The 16,793-nt window shown below is 40.3% G+C and overlaps 1 protein-coding gene across 3 annotated transcripts in view; it reads left to right on the top strand.

Moving 5' to 3' along the window:
- The first annotated feature begins 4,546 nt into the window (after window positions 1–4,546).
- The window catches only part of ARHGAP28 (Rho GTPase activating protein 28), a 74,971-nt gene continuing 62,724 nt past the window's right edge, over window positions 4,547–16,793 (top strand). The window contains exon 1 of one of the 3 annotated variants that reach the window (XM_079299684.1): window positions 4,547–4,836. In XM_079299684.1, coding sequence (XP_079155810.1) covers window positions 4,712–4,836 — 125 coding nt within the window. In that variant the 5' untranslated portion in view covers window positions 4,547–4,711. The remainder of the gene's footprint in view (window positions 4,837–16,793) is intronic. The other 2 variants (XM_079299685.1, XM_079299686.1) reach the window with 2 other exon arrangements.

The raw sequence follows: 16,793 nt of genomic DNA, 5'->3' as shown, positions 1-16,793 counted from the left end.
TGTGGGGCTATATTTAACAAAGATGAATGTTTTGTTTCATACTTTAATTACAAACCTTTGCAAAACCACCAGTTGCCACAATACCTGATTTCTATTCTCTTTGCTGAAACAGCTTTGTTAATTAACCTGCTTTTAAAGGACAAGCAACAATTTTCTCTGTTGTTTCTGTTCTCAGTTTGAAAAGACAAAGCAGAATAACAAAGTTTTTTCTCTAATTTTCATTTTTTTAATTTATAACGTTTTCAGTGTTATAAAAGCAGTAGGTCTCACCGATGACCCTACATTCCCAGCTGCCCACAACAAAGCACACAAACACCTCACCTTTATAGTAGAAAAAAGACTCTAATCCTTCCAGCATCACTAGAATATAAGGTTCATGGGCTAAACCAAGATTTATAACTATCCTACATGACACATAAAATTATCTGAAAGGAAATGGACCTCAAGACACAGTGAAAATTCTCCTGACACCAAGTCAGCCCCTTCCCAGATACTTTTTTAATGTGAATTGGTACTGAGCAGTAGAACATGCACACACCACTGCACCTTGGCTTTTATGCAATGCTGTGTCAATGTCTGTTCTCAGACTGTCCAGGTGCTTTTTGCTGACACCAACTCTTTGGTGTGATGAGGCTTTTTGCTTTCCACCTCTCAAATGTCTTTGCATCCAAATGAAAAGGTAGTGATAAGTAAGAGAAGATATCCTTTGCCTGCTCGCCCCCCATCCCCACAATCCACACCAAAAAAAAAAAAAAAAAAAAAAAAAAAAAAAAAAAAAAAAAAAAAAAAAAAAGATGAAGAAATACAGAAGAAATACAGTAGTTGTGGTTTTGGTTACTTTCACACAGGCAAAATTTATTGCAAGAGGGATGTGGAAATTTAGACATAGTGCTAGGATGACATTTTTCTATGTATTACTCCACTCATTTTCCCTTGATTTAATCAGTGAAAAATGCTGTGCTTTACACAGCTTCCTTTTAAAATTTAATCTAACCCAAGTTGAAATGAAACTGGTCAAAATTAATTTCAGAGTTTTGCTAATTTTGTCTAACTTTGTCCTGGGCAATTTAAGCTGGAAAAGAGCAATGAAATTCAATACTCAGAGATTTTTGTGTGATTTGTAATTCAAAGGGGAATCTTCCACTTTCCAGGGCTCTTTGGGTCTGCTCTTTTAATATAATGGTGAATGGTCCCACCATGTCAGGGTAAGAACCCCTAGCTACAAATCCTATTCCTTTAAGTAACAACACACATTGAACTTGACCAGAAAAGGCTGATTAAAATCTGTTTGAAAACATTATAGTTCCTTTCCAAGCAATAAACATTAAATGTGCTATGCAAAGGTTGCCAATCATCTTGCTGCCAAGTGGTCATTAATTAATTCAATGTAAATACCAAATTGGTATCAATAACAATGACAGTTTCTTTTTCATTTCAGTAAACTTGAACTAGTGACTTTCTGTGTGTTTATATTTCTTGTATATGGCTCTCACAGATATTCTTCAACAACTGAAGCTGAAGGCTTGATCATACAAGTATATAGCCACTAACTTGCATTTCTGAAGAATCAGGTCAGTAAAGATTTCTTACTCCTAGTTCTCCAATAATCTTCCACTAATCCTTATACAATTATTTTTTATTAACTATTTTGCCAAATGTGTGAAAGTGCAAAGCACTCCCCTGAACACAAGTACAACATAAAATCTGAAAGCACAAGCCCCTTGCCTACAAAACCCAAGACAGCTGCTCATGGGATCATGGGCCATAGACTCCCCACAGACTCTTCTCCTGCTGCAACTTCACTCTACTGCATGCCACCAAAAGCATCCTCACAACATTTTTTTCTCACTAACATGGCATTTCCATATTAACTATCTGAAAAAACAATTAGAAATATCACAGTCCTGAGTACTTCACAATCTAGGATCCAAGGGAATCTTGCAGAAATACAGGCATGTTGTATTAAAACACTTTCCTATTTACTTCTTTATAAACCAGTAAAATAAATTATGTTACTCTGTTGGGAGCAGAACAGATAGAACTGAAGAGGAGTACAGCTCATGTTGTCTCATACACTTTTCTTATGACTGTATCACTAGCCCAGCTAAAACTCTGTTTAGAGGCTGATGTGAGTCTAGTTGATTTTGCATATTTTTGGGGATTCAATAATATGCAGATGTCTAACCCCAAAAGCCATTAGGCATGTAAATATTTTTAACTCTTGGTTTGGTATATGTCTTTTGGCTGATCAGTTTTCAAAATATCTATTTGTACTTGTGCCAAATAGTCTTAAACCTCCAGTTTGTGCACCAGCACTTTATAAATCTCCAAATAAAATCTTCCTTGTTTATTTTTATTAGAGAGAAAATCCCATTTAATAAGTGTGGGCCTCCTTTATTTATATGTATTTTTCTCTTGAGATGGTATCTGTATACTTTCTACGTCATTTCAGTGTTTGAAGGTTTTTATTATGGAAAGAAAAAATAAAAATAGCACTAAAAATATATTGCCTTTCTACTGTGGGCTTTGTCTACACAAATCTTAAAGCACATAATCATCACTTTTTGGCTGATGGTACTGCAAAAAGACTAGAGTTATAATAGAAAGGAGAGAAAAAAGGCTTTCCTGGAGTTAAGCCAATATTTTGTCAGCATCCTGATCTCCTAAATGACACCCACTCCCTTTTTGATAGTTTTTGGTTCCTTCCACTATGGATGCTTTTTCAGGTGCCTAATTTCTTGAAGTAAATTGTGAAGAAAGTCCTTAAAAATATATTTTATAACATATATTAATCAATTTTTTGCTCTCCGATCCTGTTTAACATGCACATTTTGGCTGATTAATATTCAAAGTAGCTATTTGCATTTGTGCCAAATATAAATTTCTATTCACAATTCACTCCCCCTCAACAGAGAAGGGGTTTTCTCACCTTCTGGTCCAGGAAATAAAATGTAAAACTGGGATAGGAGTGAATACCCCAGTAACCACAGAACACTGGTCATTGCACTCACCCCAGCCATCACTGGTGGCACCATGGCCATGGGCAGCAAGAGAGATAACTTAGAGCTATACAGAGATATATGTCCAGAGATAGCTTGCAGCCTTCTCCTTCATTTCTATCATCTGTGTATGGCTGCACAGAGGCTCCCAGAAGGCCTCCATGCTGCCATGTAAGCAGCTGTGATTTTATCCTAGGCAACCTGGCCTTAAAATATTTAATCCAGGATATCTTAACAGCAGAGCAAGAGCAGGCTTAGAGGCTCTGTACATTCAAATATTTATGCTTCCTGGGTGAGTCTGGCAAGAAGGGCTGCCAAGTGTACCTTTATCAGTGTCCTACGCTGGCTAATTTAAAATTAACTTGGGCACTGCCTACATGAGTAGCAGCAACATGTTTGACCGAAACCACTGTGTCCCTCCAGGCAGGACACCCAGTCCAGGGGAATGTGGAGGTGAGAAGAACATTCTATGATTCAAAACCTGAGCTGCTTCACCAGCTGGAGAGACTGACAGTGTAATGTAGCACTGCATAGCAGTGCTGTAGATAGCAACCTCACTCAAGGGAGATGCAAAAGACGAGACCAACAAGCATTTTGTAGAGAACCTACGCTCAGGATGCTGCTGGCAGCTGTGACAAAGGTGCAGGAGGCTGGTCTTTCACACCTGTGCTCACAGGGTGCTCAGAGACCTGTGGCCCGATGAGTAAAATTAGGGACATCCTTCATGTGATTTCATCAGCATGAGAGTACTTCTCAGGAATTGGCGTTTATCAGAAACTTTTCTTTTTAAAAAAGAAACCCAAACACTGAGAAGTGTGAGAGGAAAGTAAAGGGATGTGCAAATTTTCTCACTTTGTCCTACAGAGTTTTCTCTGAGTATTATTCCAGAATTGGACCCTGATTCTTTTTCTTGATTGTCTACTTTCGAGTGAAAAGCACTTAATTAACGTACAGAGATCGAGTTGAATCATGAAAAAAAAAAAAATCAAGCATCTAGGTGTGTATTTATTTACAAGTTTGCTCCAGGTGAACACGCACTGCTGTAAAAATAATTCACTCATTTTCCAGCGCCTTCCTAATTATGTACACAGCCATATCGGGCAAAATGAAATCTTAATTTGTTCTCAGGAGACGGGCAAGTGCAGTTCCGTAGAAATGATCCGGCACATAGGAAATCACAGCTCCCGCTGCTTGGTGAGTCAAACGGAGCAGAGCCCACTCGGTTCTGCATCCCTTGGGAGACTCCCTGCTCCTCCAGACCAGGTGCTGAGTTTGAGGAGCGCTCTCCACTCGGCACAGCCAGGAGATCTCTGCACTTAGACGAGACTAACTCAGGAGCAGGAGGAGTAGTACGAATTTGCTGTTAAAAGGAAAGAGGGGGGGGGGGGGGAAAAAAATAAGAGGAAGTGGAGAACTATTCGGGGAAGAAGTGTTCGGGGAGGAAGTGTTCCGTGCAGGATTGCAGGATTATCTCAGGTTTCTCGTTTCATAGGAACGTAGTAATTTGCCCGCGGTTGTTTTGTGGGCGGTGTTTTTGAATATATGCTAATCCAGCCGGGCTGACAGGGAGAGGAGCGGTGTGTCGGTGCCGCAGCTCTCCTGACAGCCGGCGGTGCCGAGCGGCGGGCCGGGCCATGGGCTGGCGCCGGTGACACGGCCACTCGCCCTCCCGCCGGCTCGCCCCTGTCACCAGCCGGCATGTGCCTGTGACCATGGAGATGAAGGACTCGGGCAGCGTGGTGCTGACAGCCTACCATCCCCACAGCCCGGCCAGGATCCCGGGCGTGGAGCAGGGCTTTGTGCAGGATATCCCGCCCGGCCATTCGCCCGCCAGCAGGTAAAGCCCGAGCGATGGGAGCGGTGCGTGTCCCGGTGTTTTACCAGCGCTGGACTGTTCTGCTGGCCTGTGTGAACCCGAGGGATGGGAGCGGTGCCGTGGCCCTGTGCTTTGCCCTTTTCCAGTGCTGGGCTGTGTCCTGGTGGCCTGAGTGCGCTCGGACACTCCGGAGTTCTTGGCTCTCGCACCGCTCCCCTCCGCCGGATTCAGCGCCGGGTGCGGGCCGGGTGCGGGAGGGGGAAGCACCAGTGCGTGTTTTAGATCTTGTAAGTCAGATCAGATCAGCTTCCTGCCCAGGATACTCAACAAGACAATCCCGAGGATAAAAAGGCACGTGAATCAGGCTTCTGCTCAGGACTGTATTGCCAAAAAAGTGAGGTGGCGGGGCTGGCTGAGCTTGGCGCTCAGAAAGTTTATTCTGGCTTTGGTTGAGAGGATTATTTAATTCCTTCTCCGTTCACTCGCCAGCTCAGAACCAATCCTTGTGCTTTTCTGTGTGAAATTGTGCGCTTTGCTTTGCACACCCACATACACACAATGGGAGACTGCATCGTTAAAGACTTAGTCTAAATACGAAAATTCCTTTGTGTTGCAGGAAACTGAGTATTGTCTTAATTAATGCAGTCGTGTGTATGTTTACCTTCCTGCCTCGTAAGAATGCATGCGTTCGCACAGTTCAAAAACAAGTGGTTTGAGCGGTTTTACTATTTTAGAAAAGCTGATCTTTCTCCTAAAAATACATATCTGAGTTTCGCAATTTTCTCCAAAAGTGTTATTAAATGTTCACACTGTAAAAAGTTGAAGAAAGTAGGAAATCTTGCATTATGACTTGACTTAAAGATAAGAACTAAAGTCTAAGAAAAGAGAAGTTGACATTATCCTCACGGATTAAGTCTGTGTCTTCTCTTAATAAAAGTAATGATATTTACTCCATATTGTTTATTTATAGCCCAATAGCTATTTTGTTTTCAATGTCATTATTTAGATTAGCTGCATCTTCCTGTTCTTTGTGTGTTTCCCTGACTGTCTCATAAAGATAACTCCTTTGTTCTGGTAAACTGCTGTTTGAGAGCAGGACCAAAATACACAATTACATGTTGAGAAAAGAAACAGTCTAGGCTTTTAGACGCAGTAAGAATGGCATTTGCTACTCAAAACAGAGAGCAGTGGTTTGGCATTGGGTTACAGAGAAGAATGTAGTTTCTTCCCTTAGGAAGAGCACTAAATTCAATCTCCCTTAAAGTTTGTGAGCAACAGAAATTGTGGTGGTTTACTGTTTTTCTTGTAAGTGTGCTAATTATTTTAAAATTCACTTGAAACTTAAGCTCAGAGTGTATGAGGGTTTAAATCACACACATAAATCACATGCATATCACCTACAAAAAGCAGAAGTGCCAATTACAGTTCCTGAAAGTAAAACTAAAGCGGATCCTGACATTTTGATGAGGAACATATTTTGGAAGCTCCTGCCATGAGGCAAAGCCATGTGTCTCCCTCTATGTCTACATATCCATAAGATTTTGGTGTTGTCCCCCCCTTTTTTGTCCTCAACTTCCCACAGCTGTCTAATAGCAATAGCCAAATTCTGCCATATGGGCAGTCAGTGGCTGTCTGAGTTTCCAGGGCCTGTTCAAGAGAGGGATTTTATTAACCCAGCATGAAGTCCTGTGGAATGCAAAACCCATGAAGGCAAATGCACTGAGTGTTTTAGCAAATGGTAAAATAGGCTCTGGCTTAATCCCTACTTCATCTTCTAAGAACTCTTTCCTGGACTGCATTTTCTGTATAGTTTCCTCTGCCGCCATCCTAATGCAAGAGGTTTTATTTTAGATCCTGTCTAGTGTTCCTTGATCCCAGGGCAGCTACCCGCACTATGGTGTGTTAACTCTCTAACTCTTAAAGAAAATGATTCAAAAAAGAATGAAAAGAGCAGAGGTATTACCCATTTCTTGTTTGATAACATAAACAGTTGGGACCTAGAACCTGATTTTCCTCTGAAGTCAGCTGCTGAAGTTACATGTAGTTTTAATATAGTCTGTACTTGAGAAGAGGATCTGTCTTGCATATTAGCCTTTGATTTTCTAAACTGCTGACCAGTCCTTTCAGCTTAGCAATTAAGATACTTCATTTTCCTTCCTCTCCTCATAACATATCACTTGCTTTAAAGTGATGTCCTCTTCATATTAGAATAGTTCCACTCACTGGAGTCAGGTTTGGAGGTGTCTTCCAGCTTTTTTCTCTTGAAAAACTTTCTCTTTGGAAAACTTCTAATCAGAGTTTTCTCGCAAAAAGTCAACCTAATGGAATTTCAGACAGCATTTAACTGCATTGCTCCCCACCATTTAAAAAGGCACTGATAAAAAAGAAGGAAAGGTTTAAGTAACCCATCATGACCTGCTAAACAAATGAGTAATCCTAAACACTCTTGAGGACCCAGACACACAGCTGAGAAGCCCATGTACATGAGAGGCAACACTAAAGATAGAGCAGACCACTTGGATCTGAAATTCACACACAACTCTCACAGAGCCAACCAGGCTGCCATCCTGTGTGCGTTTCTAAAACACACTGCCAGCATCTGGGTCAGCATGAAGCATAGCAGCTGCAAGTGTTCCCTTTCCTAAGCCTACTGGGTATATACCCCATCATAAGCTAGGGGATAGTAGCTGGTGAGCTGTAAGGAGAGCATGAGAAAATTTCCTTTGATTGTTTTGGATGAGGATGCATCAGTGTGCAGTGAAGGAGGATGGAGAATTCATAGAAGTAATGAAGAGGAGAGTGGGATGAAAGTTTGACTGCATAGTGATGCCACCACCAGTTTACAAAGGAGAATACTAGCTTCCCCCATCAGGGGGACTAAAGAGAGTGATACCTAAATTATTTTTTCTTCAGTTACCCATATAGTTCAATTCTATCTTTCTCCATTTGTTGTATCTTGCTGTCTTGTTTAACCAGTTCTATACATGAGCTGGTGTGAACCCTGAAAACTGCACTGTTGAGTTTCCTAGAGCTCCAGGAGAATCCTCCAGACAAACCTTCCTTTAATTCTGCAAATGCTAGTAGCAAGTTCATTTTCTGTTTTTCTCATGGGAAATTAGGATCTCTTAGTTTGTAATCTGCTTTTATGTATATTTTATAAGCATTTATAGTATTCATATCTCTTTTTTTTATTTATTTATTGCTTGTGAGAATGAGGTGTTGGGGAGATCTCTGTTTTAGGCTCTACAGCATATGAGTATAGTGGGAAAGATTCCTGTTTATTGCAACCCCATCCTTCTGTTTTTTTCCTGTTAATTAGAAAACATATCTCACAAGTACCAGCACCAAAGAACCCAGAATATCACACTATCCCTGTCAATACAGATCCTGTCTCAGTGCAAAGGTGAAAGTGCTGATTTATGTTACTTATATAATGGTCAACTTTGGCTTCCTCATTTCAGAGAATGAAGGACTTTGTAGTGCACAAATACCGCTCCTGGATTATATGGAGGAAAAGTGGGGCCAAGGCCATATGTCTTTCTCACATCCCCCTTTTTATCCTGTTAAGAGTAGCTAGGAGGAGTTATTCCTGTGCTCAAAGGAAACAGGCATGACCTCTATGCCAAATGGCCAGTGAGCTCTCTAAGGTAATTATGCAATTAGGGGAAGACAAAGCATTCCTAAGTGAGTCATGCTCCAGCTTTCCTTGACTCCAGTATGATAATGAGTGTGTTCCTCTGTTTGCTACCAGCACATCTACCAGCAAAGAACTCATCCTGCACTGCAAATCACAATGCTTTCACTGAGTGACTGTCACTTATGCATGAAACAAGAATTAGGGGAAAGAAAAAGCATGTTCATAGGGTTTAGTTCTGCAAAATGGGGTGAGAACAGCTTTTAAAGTGCACATCAAGCTTTTTATACACGGAGTGTAAAAGGAGTGAACCTTTTAAATCAATAATCATGCAAAGAGCAGCATAAATACTACTAAACCTAGGATCTTGATAGATATGTAAAGAACAAAGTAGATGTCAGCACTATTGATCAACACAGCCAAGAGCCCTTCTTACCTTCTTCCCTTGTCAACTGCAAGTCTGGTACTTCCAGTTGTTCCAGAGAAATGCCTTCCCATTCTCTTTGCATTCAGCATGTCCCCCTCCTCTTACTGTCAAGGGGGTGACTTTCACTAAACCAAAGAGTCAAAAAAGAACAGGAATATTTTCTATGCTGGTTGAAAAATACTGTGTGGATTGAGTTACCTGCTGGCAACTTCCAGGATCCCTGCTCCCCAAGTCCAAGACTTGCAGATTTGGAGCTGTTAGTCAAGTCATTACACTGGACAAGCATGTCACCAGATTGTTTTGTAGGATTCATTCCTCCTTGCAAGCCCCAAGATACTACAGATATATGTCAAAGTGAGGTAAAGTGTCCTGAAATAATTCCCTGGAAGGAACACAACTGCAGAAGGAGTCTTTATGCACCAAAATGTGTCTATGTGAACAGTTCAGGTTTTATCCCAACAGAAGCAGATTTTATCACGCTGAAGTAAGGTCTGTATACCCCAAGGCCAGGTGATCTGGGCTGGATTTCTGTCAGTGCTGATTGAGCAGCTCCCCTGCTCAGTTGTATACAAGTGATGTCAAGAATGTCTTCTTGGTGATGCAGGATAAACAACCTTAACTATTTTGGATGTTTATCTCACTCTATCATAAACTTCCCCAGAGACAAAAATAAAAACCTGGCTCCTTTTCCACAGTAAATCTTGATATAACTTGGGTCTTTCACAGTAACTTGGACTCCAAAGCTATGAATTTGAAATTTTAAAGTGTACTAAATGTGGTAAAGAAAATCCCACAAATCAGTACCCTAGGAAAAAAACAGCATTGGCACCAGCTGCACAAAATATAAATTTTGTGTAAAAAATAACCCTTGTTACAACTCATAGTAGCTTTCAAAAATATGATTTTTAAAGTATATTTTTATAGATGCTAAGAATGATAATTCTTAATATTTACCAGGAGGATGAATATAAATAAGTCAGACAATAGCAGACACGCTTTTCCTGTAGGTTTTAGAAATACTTACAGCACGTCCTCTGGGAGCCACACTGGGGAATGTAGTATTTATAGCCAGCTCCTCATGTTATGGTTGAAACTAGAGTTGGCTTCTCTGGTTTCTTTTTAGTTTGGTGCTCCTGCTGCTCTCCCTGGTACCTCCATATGTAGAGCTAATGTAAAACATCTGGGCTTGTCCCTTTGATCATTTTGTTTGCTTGAGCATTTAGCCAGCTGCCCCATTCATTTTAAACTAAGTCACTTATCTCTGATTACAGGAGCAAAAAAGAGTAGGACCTGAGAGCCCTGCATGCCCTACACAGACATGTTCAGATTGCATCTGGCAGCCTGACACCACTGGCATTACAAACTGCCAGGAATCCACTACCTTAGTGTAATTTTTGCACAGGAGATCATAATAATTCAGTGTACATGTGTGGAAAATGTGCAGAGGTTGCAACTGCAAGACATGACTATGGAGTATTAGTAAAAGTACTTAACTAGAACACAATCTGAAAAGCATCTGGTTAGTGCTATGCAAATATAGAATCACATCCTGAAATAGTGTGGGGTATCCACAGCAAACATTCAAGCTAACATCCTGGATTTCAGCTAGTCACAGTAGAGCAGCCATTTGGCCCACAGTGATGCTTAGCTCCAGCTGGCCAGGCAGCACAGCAGAGCCAGCCCAGCTGGCTGCACATCTGCCAGAGAGGCAGGACCAAGCTCAGTGCAGCCTTCAGGTACCACCATGGTCGCTGCATTCAAAGAGCACAGGAGAGGTGCACAGAGAACAGTGCCCAGAGTCTCATCCCAAGGTGATGACTGAAGGGAAGCATCCTACCTAGCATTTTGGCCCCCATTTTCCTGCCTCCTGCTTTCTCAGTGGAAATCAATACCACCCTGGTCTTCCAAGTTCTGTCTCAGTGCTAGGGACTCAGGGAGATGAAAAAAAGAATACAAGGAGGTGGGAAGAAGAGGGGAGCAAAGGACGACAGGAGAAGGACCACATTCCTAGGTGTATTACCTGATTCACATCCTTGTGTGCCAATAAAAGCCTCTGGAGTCAGAGAAGAAATAACTCATAAAAGTTGTTTTGTGGTGGGGAAATTTACAGCTGGGCCTCAAGTCCCACCAAACACATGGGGTTTGGAATGGCATTTAAGTAGTGATTTTGAAGTCAAAACATGAAATGGTTTAAAAGACAGGTTGTTTGAAAAAGTGTGCTATTACCCTGAAGGACCATTTCAGCAGAGATCAACAGAAGTGCTTGAGTTGGCATCCCTCATAATTAATGCAAGGAAAAGATTGATGATCTGTGAGGGATCCCTCATTTCTGTAATTCATTTTTTCCCCTGCCATATCTTAACTTTCCAGACACTGTCAGAGTCTCTGATGAGAGTGGAATAAACACTAGAGCAGGGAGCCTTTTATCAGCTTGTTCATTTAAAGGCAGCTATGTTGTCTTATTCAGGATGCTATGTGTAATACTCAGCTGCACTCAGCTACTGTAAATCTGGAGGGATTTTCAGATGCATAAAATCATCCAGTTTAGGGTGGACATATGTTGGATGCTTAGGCAGAAGGCAGCTGAACAAAGGAGAGGCAGAAATCTCTCCTACTTAATGTTGCTGTAATGAATTTCCACCTGAGAACTACACAAGCCTTTTTTAAAATCTCTTGGTGCAGAAGGTCCTTTCAGCAGATAATGAGCAAGATAATGACCATAAGGCTTTTTGTGGAGGGAAGAAGAGCCCTATCAGAGAGAGTCAGAGGAGAACAAATTTATATGGAGAACAAGTATCAGATGTGGAAGTCCAGCTGTGTGGACATCATTGCCAGGTAAAAGAGAAGTAAAGCAAGAGACAAGCCAGGGAACTGTGTTTTAAACACCTGTGCCTGAAACCTCAGGACATCAGCCATCAGGCTGCTCTCTCAATTTGCTACCAGAGATGAATGAAGCTCTAGAGCTGTGAGTCTTCATCATATACTAGAGCTAATAGAAAAACCCCTGACTCTCAAATTATCAAACTTGGGAAGGGCATAATAAATGTATAAAGGCCTGAATTTGACTCATGGAATTAATAACTAATTAATTAGTTAGTAATTTGCTAACTACACCCCTGCAGAGTCTGCAGATAGCCAGACTGAGCTAATCAATGCAAAATACAGGCATGGCAGTGGAGAGCCTCCTCACCATCAGTTTCTCTTTCTCTGGCTAGTGAAAACTCAGAACAAAATATCATCCAACCTTGTTTTCTGGCCCAGTGATTATCATACCTTGTGGTCAAGAAGGAATTTAGAAGTAAGAATGACACATCCTTTGTAAGGTTAACCTTAGTGTAAGAGAAGAACTGAATGATTGTAACAGCCAAGCTAAAATGAATTAGTCCATTTTTTAATTCTAATTTAATAAAACATCAATAATAAATCATGCAGTGAAACATCAAGTGGAATATGAGTCTTGTTTGTACATATGGGCTGAGTTAATGGACACTTAGGTGCAGTAATAGAGGTTTTACCTCTGAATTTAGTGGAAATGTAATCAAGTCATCAGAACTTACATCTTTTTGTCAATAATTTTGCTTACATGACATGATCTGATTGTGCTATCTCCTGTCTCAAGTCAGGCTGACTTCTTTAATTTTCTTGCAGAATAGGGCATGATTATGGTCTTAGATTAATAAAAACATAGCAGTGACTAGGCCTGTCTTCTTTTTGCAATACTTCCCTCCGTTACTCAAATATTTTGAAAACCTGAGTTCTAAATATTTGTCTGGATGTATCAGAGATGATTATAAAATCTTTGCTGTAAATACAGGTGAAACGTGGAGCAGGTGTCACTAGGGCATTGTCCAAAGATGTTTTTCAGGCTTGGCCTTCCTTGGCCACTTCTGGGCCAGATGGTGCCCATGTCATGCATGTGCAAGGAAGTGAACAGAAACAGTGAGTTTATCCTGATGAACTGAGACAAGGGAAGCCTTTGTGCTCAAGCTGCAGCAGGATTTTAAATTGCAAGTGCTCACTTTTGGAGAGAGAGTGGGAAGAAGGATGCCAGGACAGCCTTCCAAGCAAAGGAAAGAGGTCTTTTAAGTACATGGGAGTTTGTCACCTGCTGCAACAATAGTGTCTGCCTCATATAAGGTCCTTCTTACATCTTCCACTCAGAGGATGCATTCCACCCTGCAAGACCCTGTGGCCTGCTGCAATCATTTGATGCTGCCTTGTTTGCTTGCTTTCTCCCCTCCTTCTTTCTTTCAAATTAGCAAAAGCAGTTAACCCATGAGAATTTAACATTACTGGTGATGTGAATTTTCAGGAAGTATTAATTTACTCAAATTTACCTTCGTGTGTAGAATATGTGCAAGCCCATAAATGGAGCATGAAGTTTATGGTTACCCATGTGTCATTAAGAAATCACAGAGTATATGGCAAACATCAGAATTACTTGTCCCACAAGTCAAATATTAATTGGAATTTTCTTCAGGAATATTTGTTCAAACCATCTGTTGCCTCTGACAATGAGTAGCAATTAAAAATAAACAAACAAGAGAACCTATGTCAATTTTTGAAAAGACTTCTTCATCATACAGGACCTCCATGTTCTGTATTTAGGAAGCACACCACATATTTTTGGGAAAGATGTTGATTCTGCAACTATTTTGTGTGATCAAAATGCATTTCATCCTTAATGGGCTCCATCTCTTATGCCTTTTTTTAACTACCAAATTTGTTTTACAAGATTTAGCTAACCCTGGCCTGAAGTTAAGTGTTCCACATTCAGCAATGCAGTAAGATCATGCAAACCAAAACAGCTTGCTTCAGTCTACACTGAACACAAGTAAATCTGCAGTTAATTGCCTCTCATGTCATGCAGCAATGAATCACTAGTTTTAAGTAATCACCCATTTGTACATGGAGTTTAACACTTAGTGCTATCAAGAATTCTAAAAGATACAGTTAAGTTGTAATTTTCAGAGGTAACCTTCTCCTCCTTACATGAAACTTTCTGAAGTAAGAAACATCTTATTGCTTTTTTTGTTTCACAGTATTTTTTTTTTTGCTCTCAAATACAGGACACTGGAATTTGTGTACTATCAGTATTTAGGCCCAGCTCTGATGTCTGTATTCTGCTGAAAATCCGCATTACAAGCAAAAAATAACCAAATAAAGCAATGAAAAAAATTGTAAAACCAAAGAGATTCAGTCTGACATCATATGGTCTAACAGCGAGGCAATAAATCTGTGGTTTTAGTGGATATCAAGATTACCACGTAATGACTGCACACAGGAATTCAGAACATACTTTCATGGGGTGTCTGCAAGAAAACCTGACCTCCCTCTGCCTGTGTCCAGGAGCTGCAGGGCCACGTTGGCACAGGGATTTATTTGCCAAAGCCAGAAAAGAGCCTCACAGTACCTCAGCCTCTGGCTTCTGGTCCTGGGCAGCCCGTGGCCAGCCCACTGGCATGACTGCAGCAAACTTGAAGGCTGGAATTCAAAGTGTTTGAACTAAGGCTTTGGGACTGATAAGGAAAATTTAAAAAGGATTTGTGTTTTTCTGAACAGGCCACTCTGCTGATTAATAGGTTAGGCTGGGTATTTTCAGGTTGAGGTACATAAACAGGTATAAAGTTACACTGCATTTTTCTCTAATACGTTGCAGCCTGGAAGGGAAGCCTTACCCAACTTACTTGAACCATAGCAGAATATCTTGTTCTTTTGTGCAAATCAGATTCCTGCAAGGGAAAAGCTTCTGAAAAAGGAATGCTGCTTGTGATACTCACTTAGACAAGCTTATTGGCAGCAATATGAAAGTATTCATCATCTGAATCCCTGTAGACTCCAGCAGAACAATCAAGGGTACAATGGGGATCCAGCACTAGTTCGGATGAATAAATTTAAAGAAGATTGTACATTTTTATTAGGTTAGACTTTTTTTTCCCTTTAACTTAGGTAAGCCATCTGAAGAGTAGAGTTCTGATTTTCTGGGAGAGTAGAGCTTAAAAAAATCTTTTATTTCTTAAACAAGACTGAGGCCAGTCAGCATCTGAATACCCAGTAGAATTTCCTTTCTAATTAAATTTCATCAGCTGGATCATAAATATGATGATGTCCAGAAACTGCATTGAACCACATTCAAACACTGTAAAAATAAGGTTTATAACCTCTATTCTTGAGCTGTTAATTAAGCCTTTGGTTTCTGAATCATTTCATGGCACTGATTCAGTGGTTCAGTTACACTGAAAAAGACACTGACCACTGGAAAAGTGGGTGGAAAAACATCATTCAGCAGTCAGCTGGCTATATCTGCTGAAAGTATGTCTGTAATTTTGTGAAGGAGATGGTGTTACTAAGAACAGATTGGTTTCTGAGATTGCCCTGAACCCAGCCAGCTGTACTTAAACCCTCCAAGGCTGACAAAGTGCATTCCTAATTATATCAGTGGAGTGGATGGCTAGATTAAGTTACTTCCTTTGAGACAATTGGTGATGAGTTTCTATCACTGGGATAGATTTTATATTTCATACAAACCCAGTGGACCTCAAGCTAGGCAATAATAGGAATGACCCAAATTTTGACATGAGACACACCTGCAGGGCAACCCTAAAGGCCACAAATAGCCATATCCCATTAATTCACTGAACATAATGATAACATTTGATAAGTAATCTTTGAAGACTTTAAACAAATTTAAACTTAGTATGGGGTTAGTCTTTGAAATTAAGTGCATCAGTTTGCACCAGGTACCAGAAAAAGCAGGAAAATCATAGACAATGGGGAGAGTTTTGGGAGGTATCTTTAGAGAAAGCACATATTTATGGCTTTGGCCATCTTCACAGAGTCTTAAAACATTCACTGATGTCAATATACTTAAGCAACTGGTATAGCTGATATAATAAGCTCAGTATTTATTTTTCTGCATTTTTCTATGGTCTATATTTAGTTTAAAACATAACACCATTTTCCATAATTTTTAATTACCTATAAAATGAGTAATTCCCTATAATGTTGTTATAGCTGACCAAACTTACCATCTCCTGAAGATCACTTGAAAAGGATGAGTAGATCTCAGGGATAAACAATGAACACATCCTTACGTACAGTGAGAGGAGTGACATGTCCTTACAGAAGTGGAGGAAATCTCTTAATCTTCAATATCAGTTTCATATTTAATGAAAAGAGTTTGTTCACTTTGCAAGACTGCTGTGGTACATTTTATGTTCAGGAAACATAAGGAAAATTCCTGTTTGCTTGAGCTGACATTTCTGCCCTTTCTCACACTTAAACCATGATATCTAAAGCCAGAGAGACAACAGAGTGCTCTGTTTATGACACCTGCAAAATCCTGTTTACAGTTAGGTGCTGTGATGGGCTGACCAGATAAGTCACTCTGGAGAAGAGTGCATGTTTGTTTTAACTGTTGAACTGTGGAGGCTATACAGAGTTGAATCTTTGGATTACAAATGTAATCCACATCTCACCACACTGAAAGTCAGGCCTAGAACTCCTCCTGGTGACAGTAGGCTTTGGGCTTGCCTCTGAAGATCTAGATGTCCTGTGTCAGCATTCTGTGACTGACTCTGTATCTTCGATGCATGTTGCAGTTCTTATTTTTTGTAATTTATGCTATTCACTCCATTCCCTTATTTAGAAACTCCTAAATTCCACACAGGGATGAATTCAGTTATTGAATTTCTCTGTAATTGTATTTCTATTCCATCCACTTTGTACATTTATTAGACATTGATGAAAAACAATAAACTTCGCCAAAAACTACTGAGCTACACAGGAAAGATAATTGAGTGGGGTAATTCTGTAATGGTCACTCATGATGGAAAAACTTAGGAAGTTCAATGGGATATTTTTCCTTTTAGATTCATCACAGTCACTTTTTTGGATTGCTCTCAGAGAAATATACTT

Source organism: Erithacus rubecula (assembly GCF_903797595.1).
Source record: "Erithacus rubecula genome assembly, chromosome: 3".
NCBI classification, from domain to species: domain Eukaryota; kingdom Metazoa; phylum Chordata; class Aves; order Passeriformes; family Muscicapidae; genus Erithacus; species Erithacus rubecula.
Note: the sequence above shows the minus strand (reverse complement) of the source record. Positions and strands in the feature narration are given on the sequence as shown.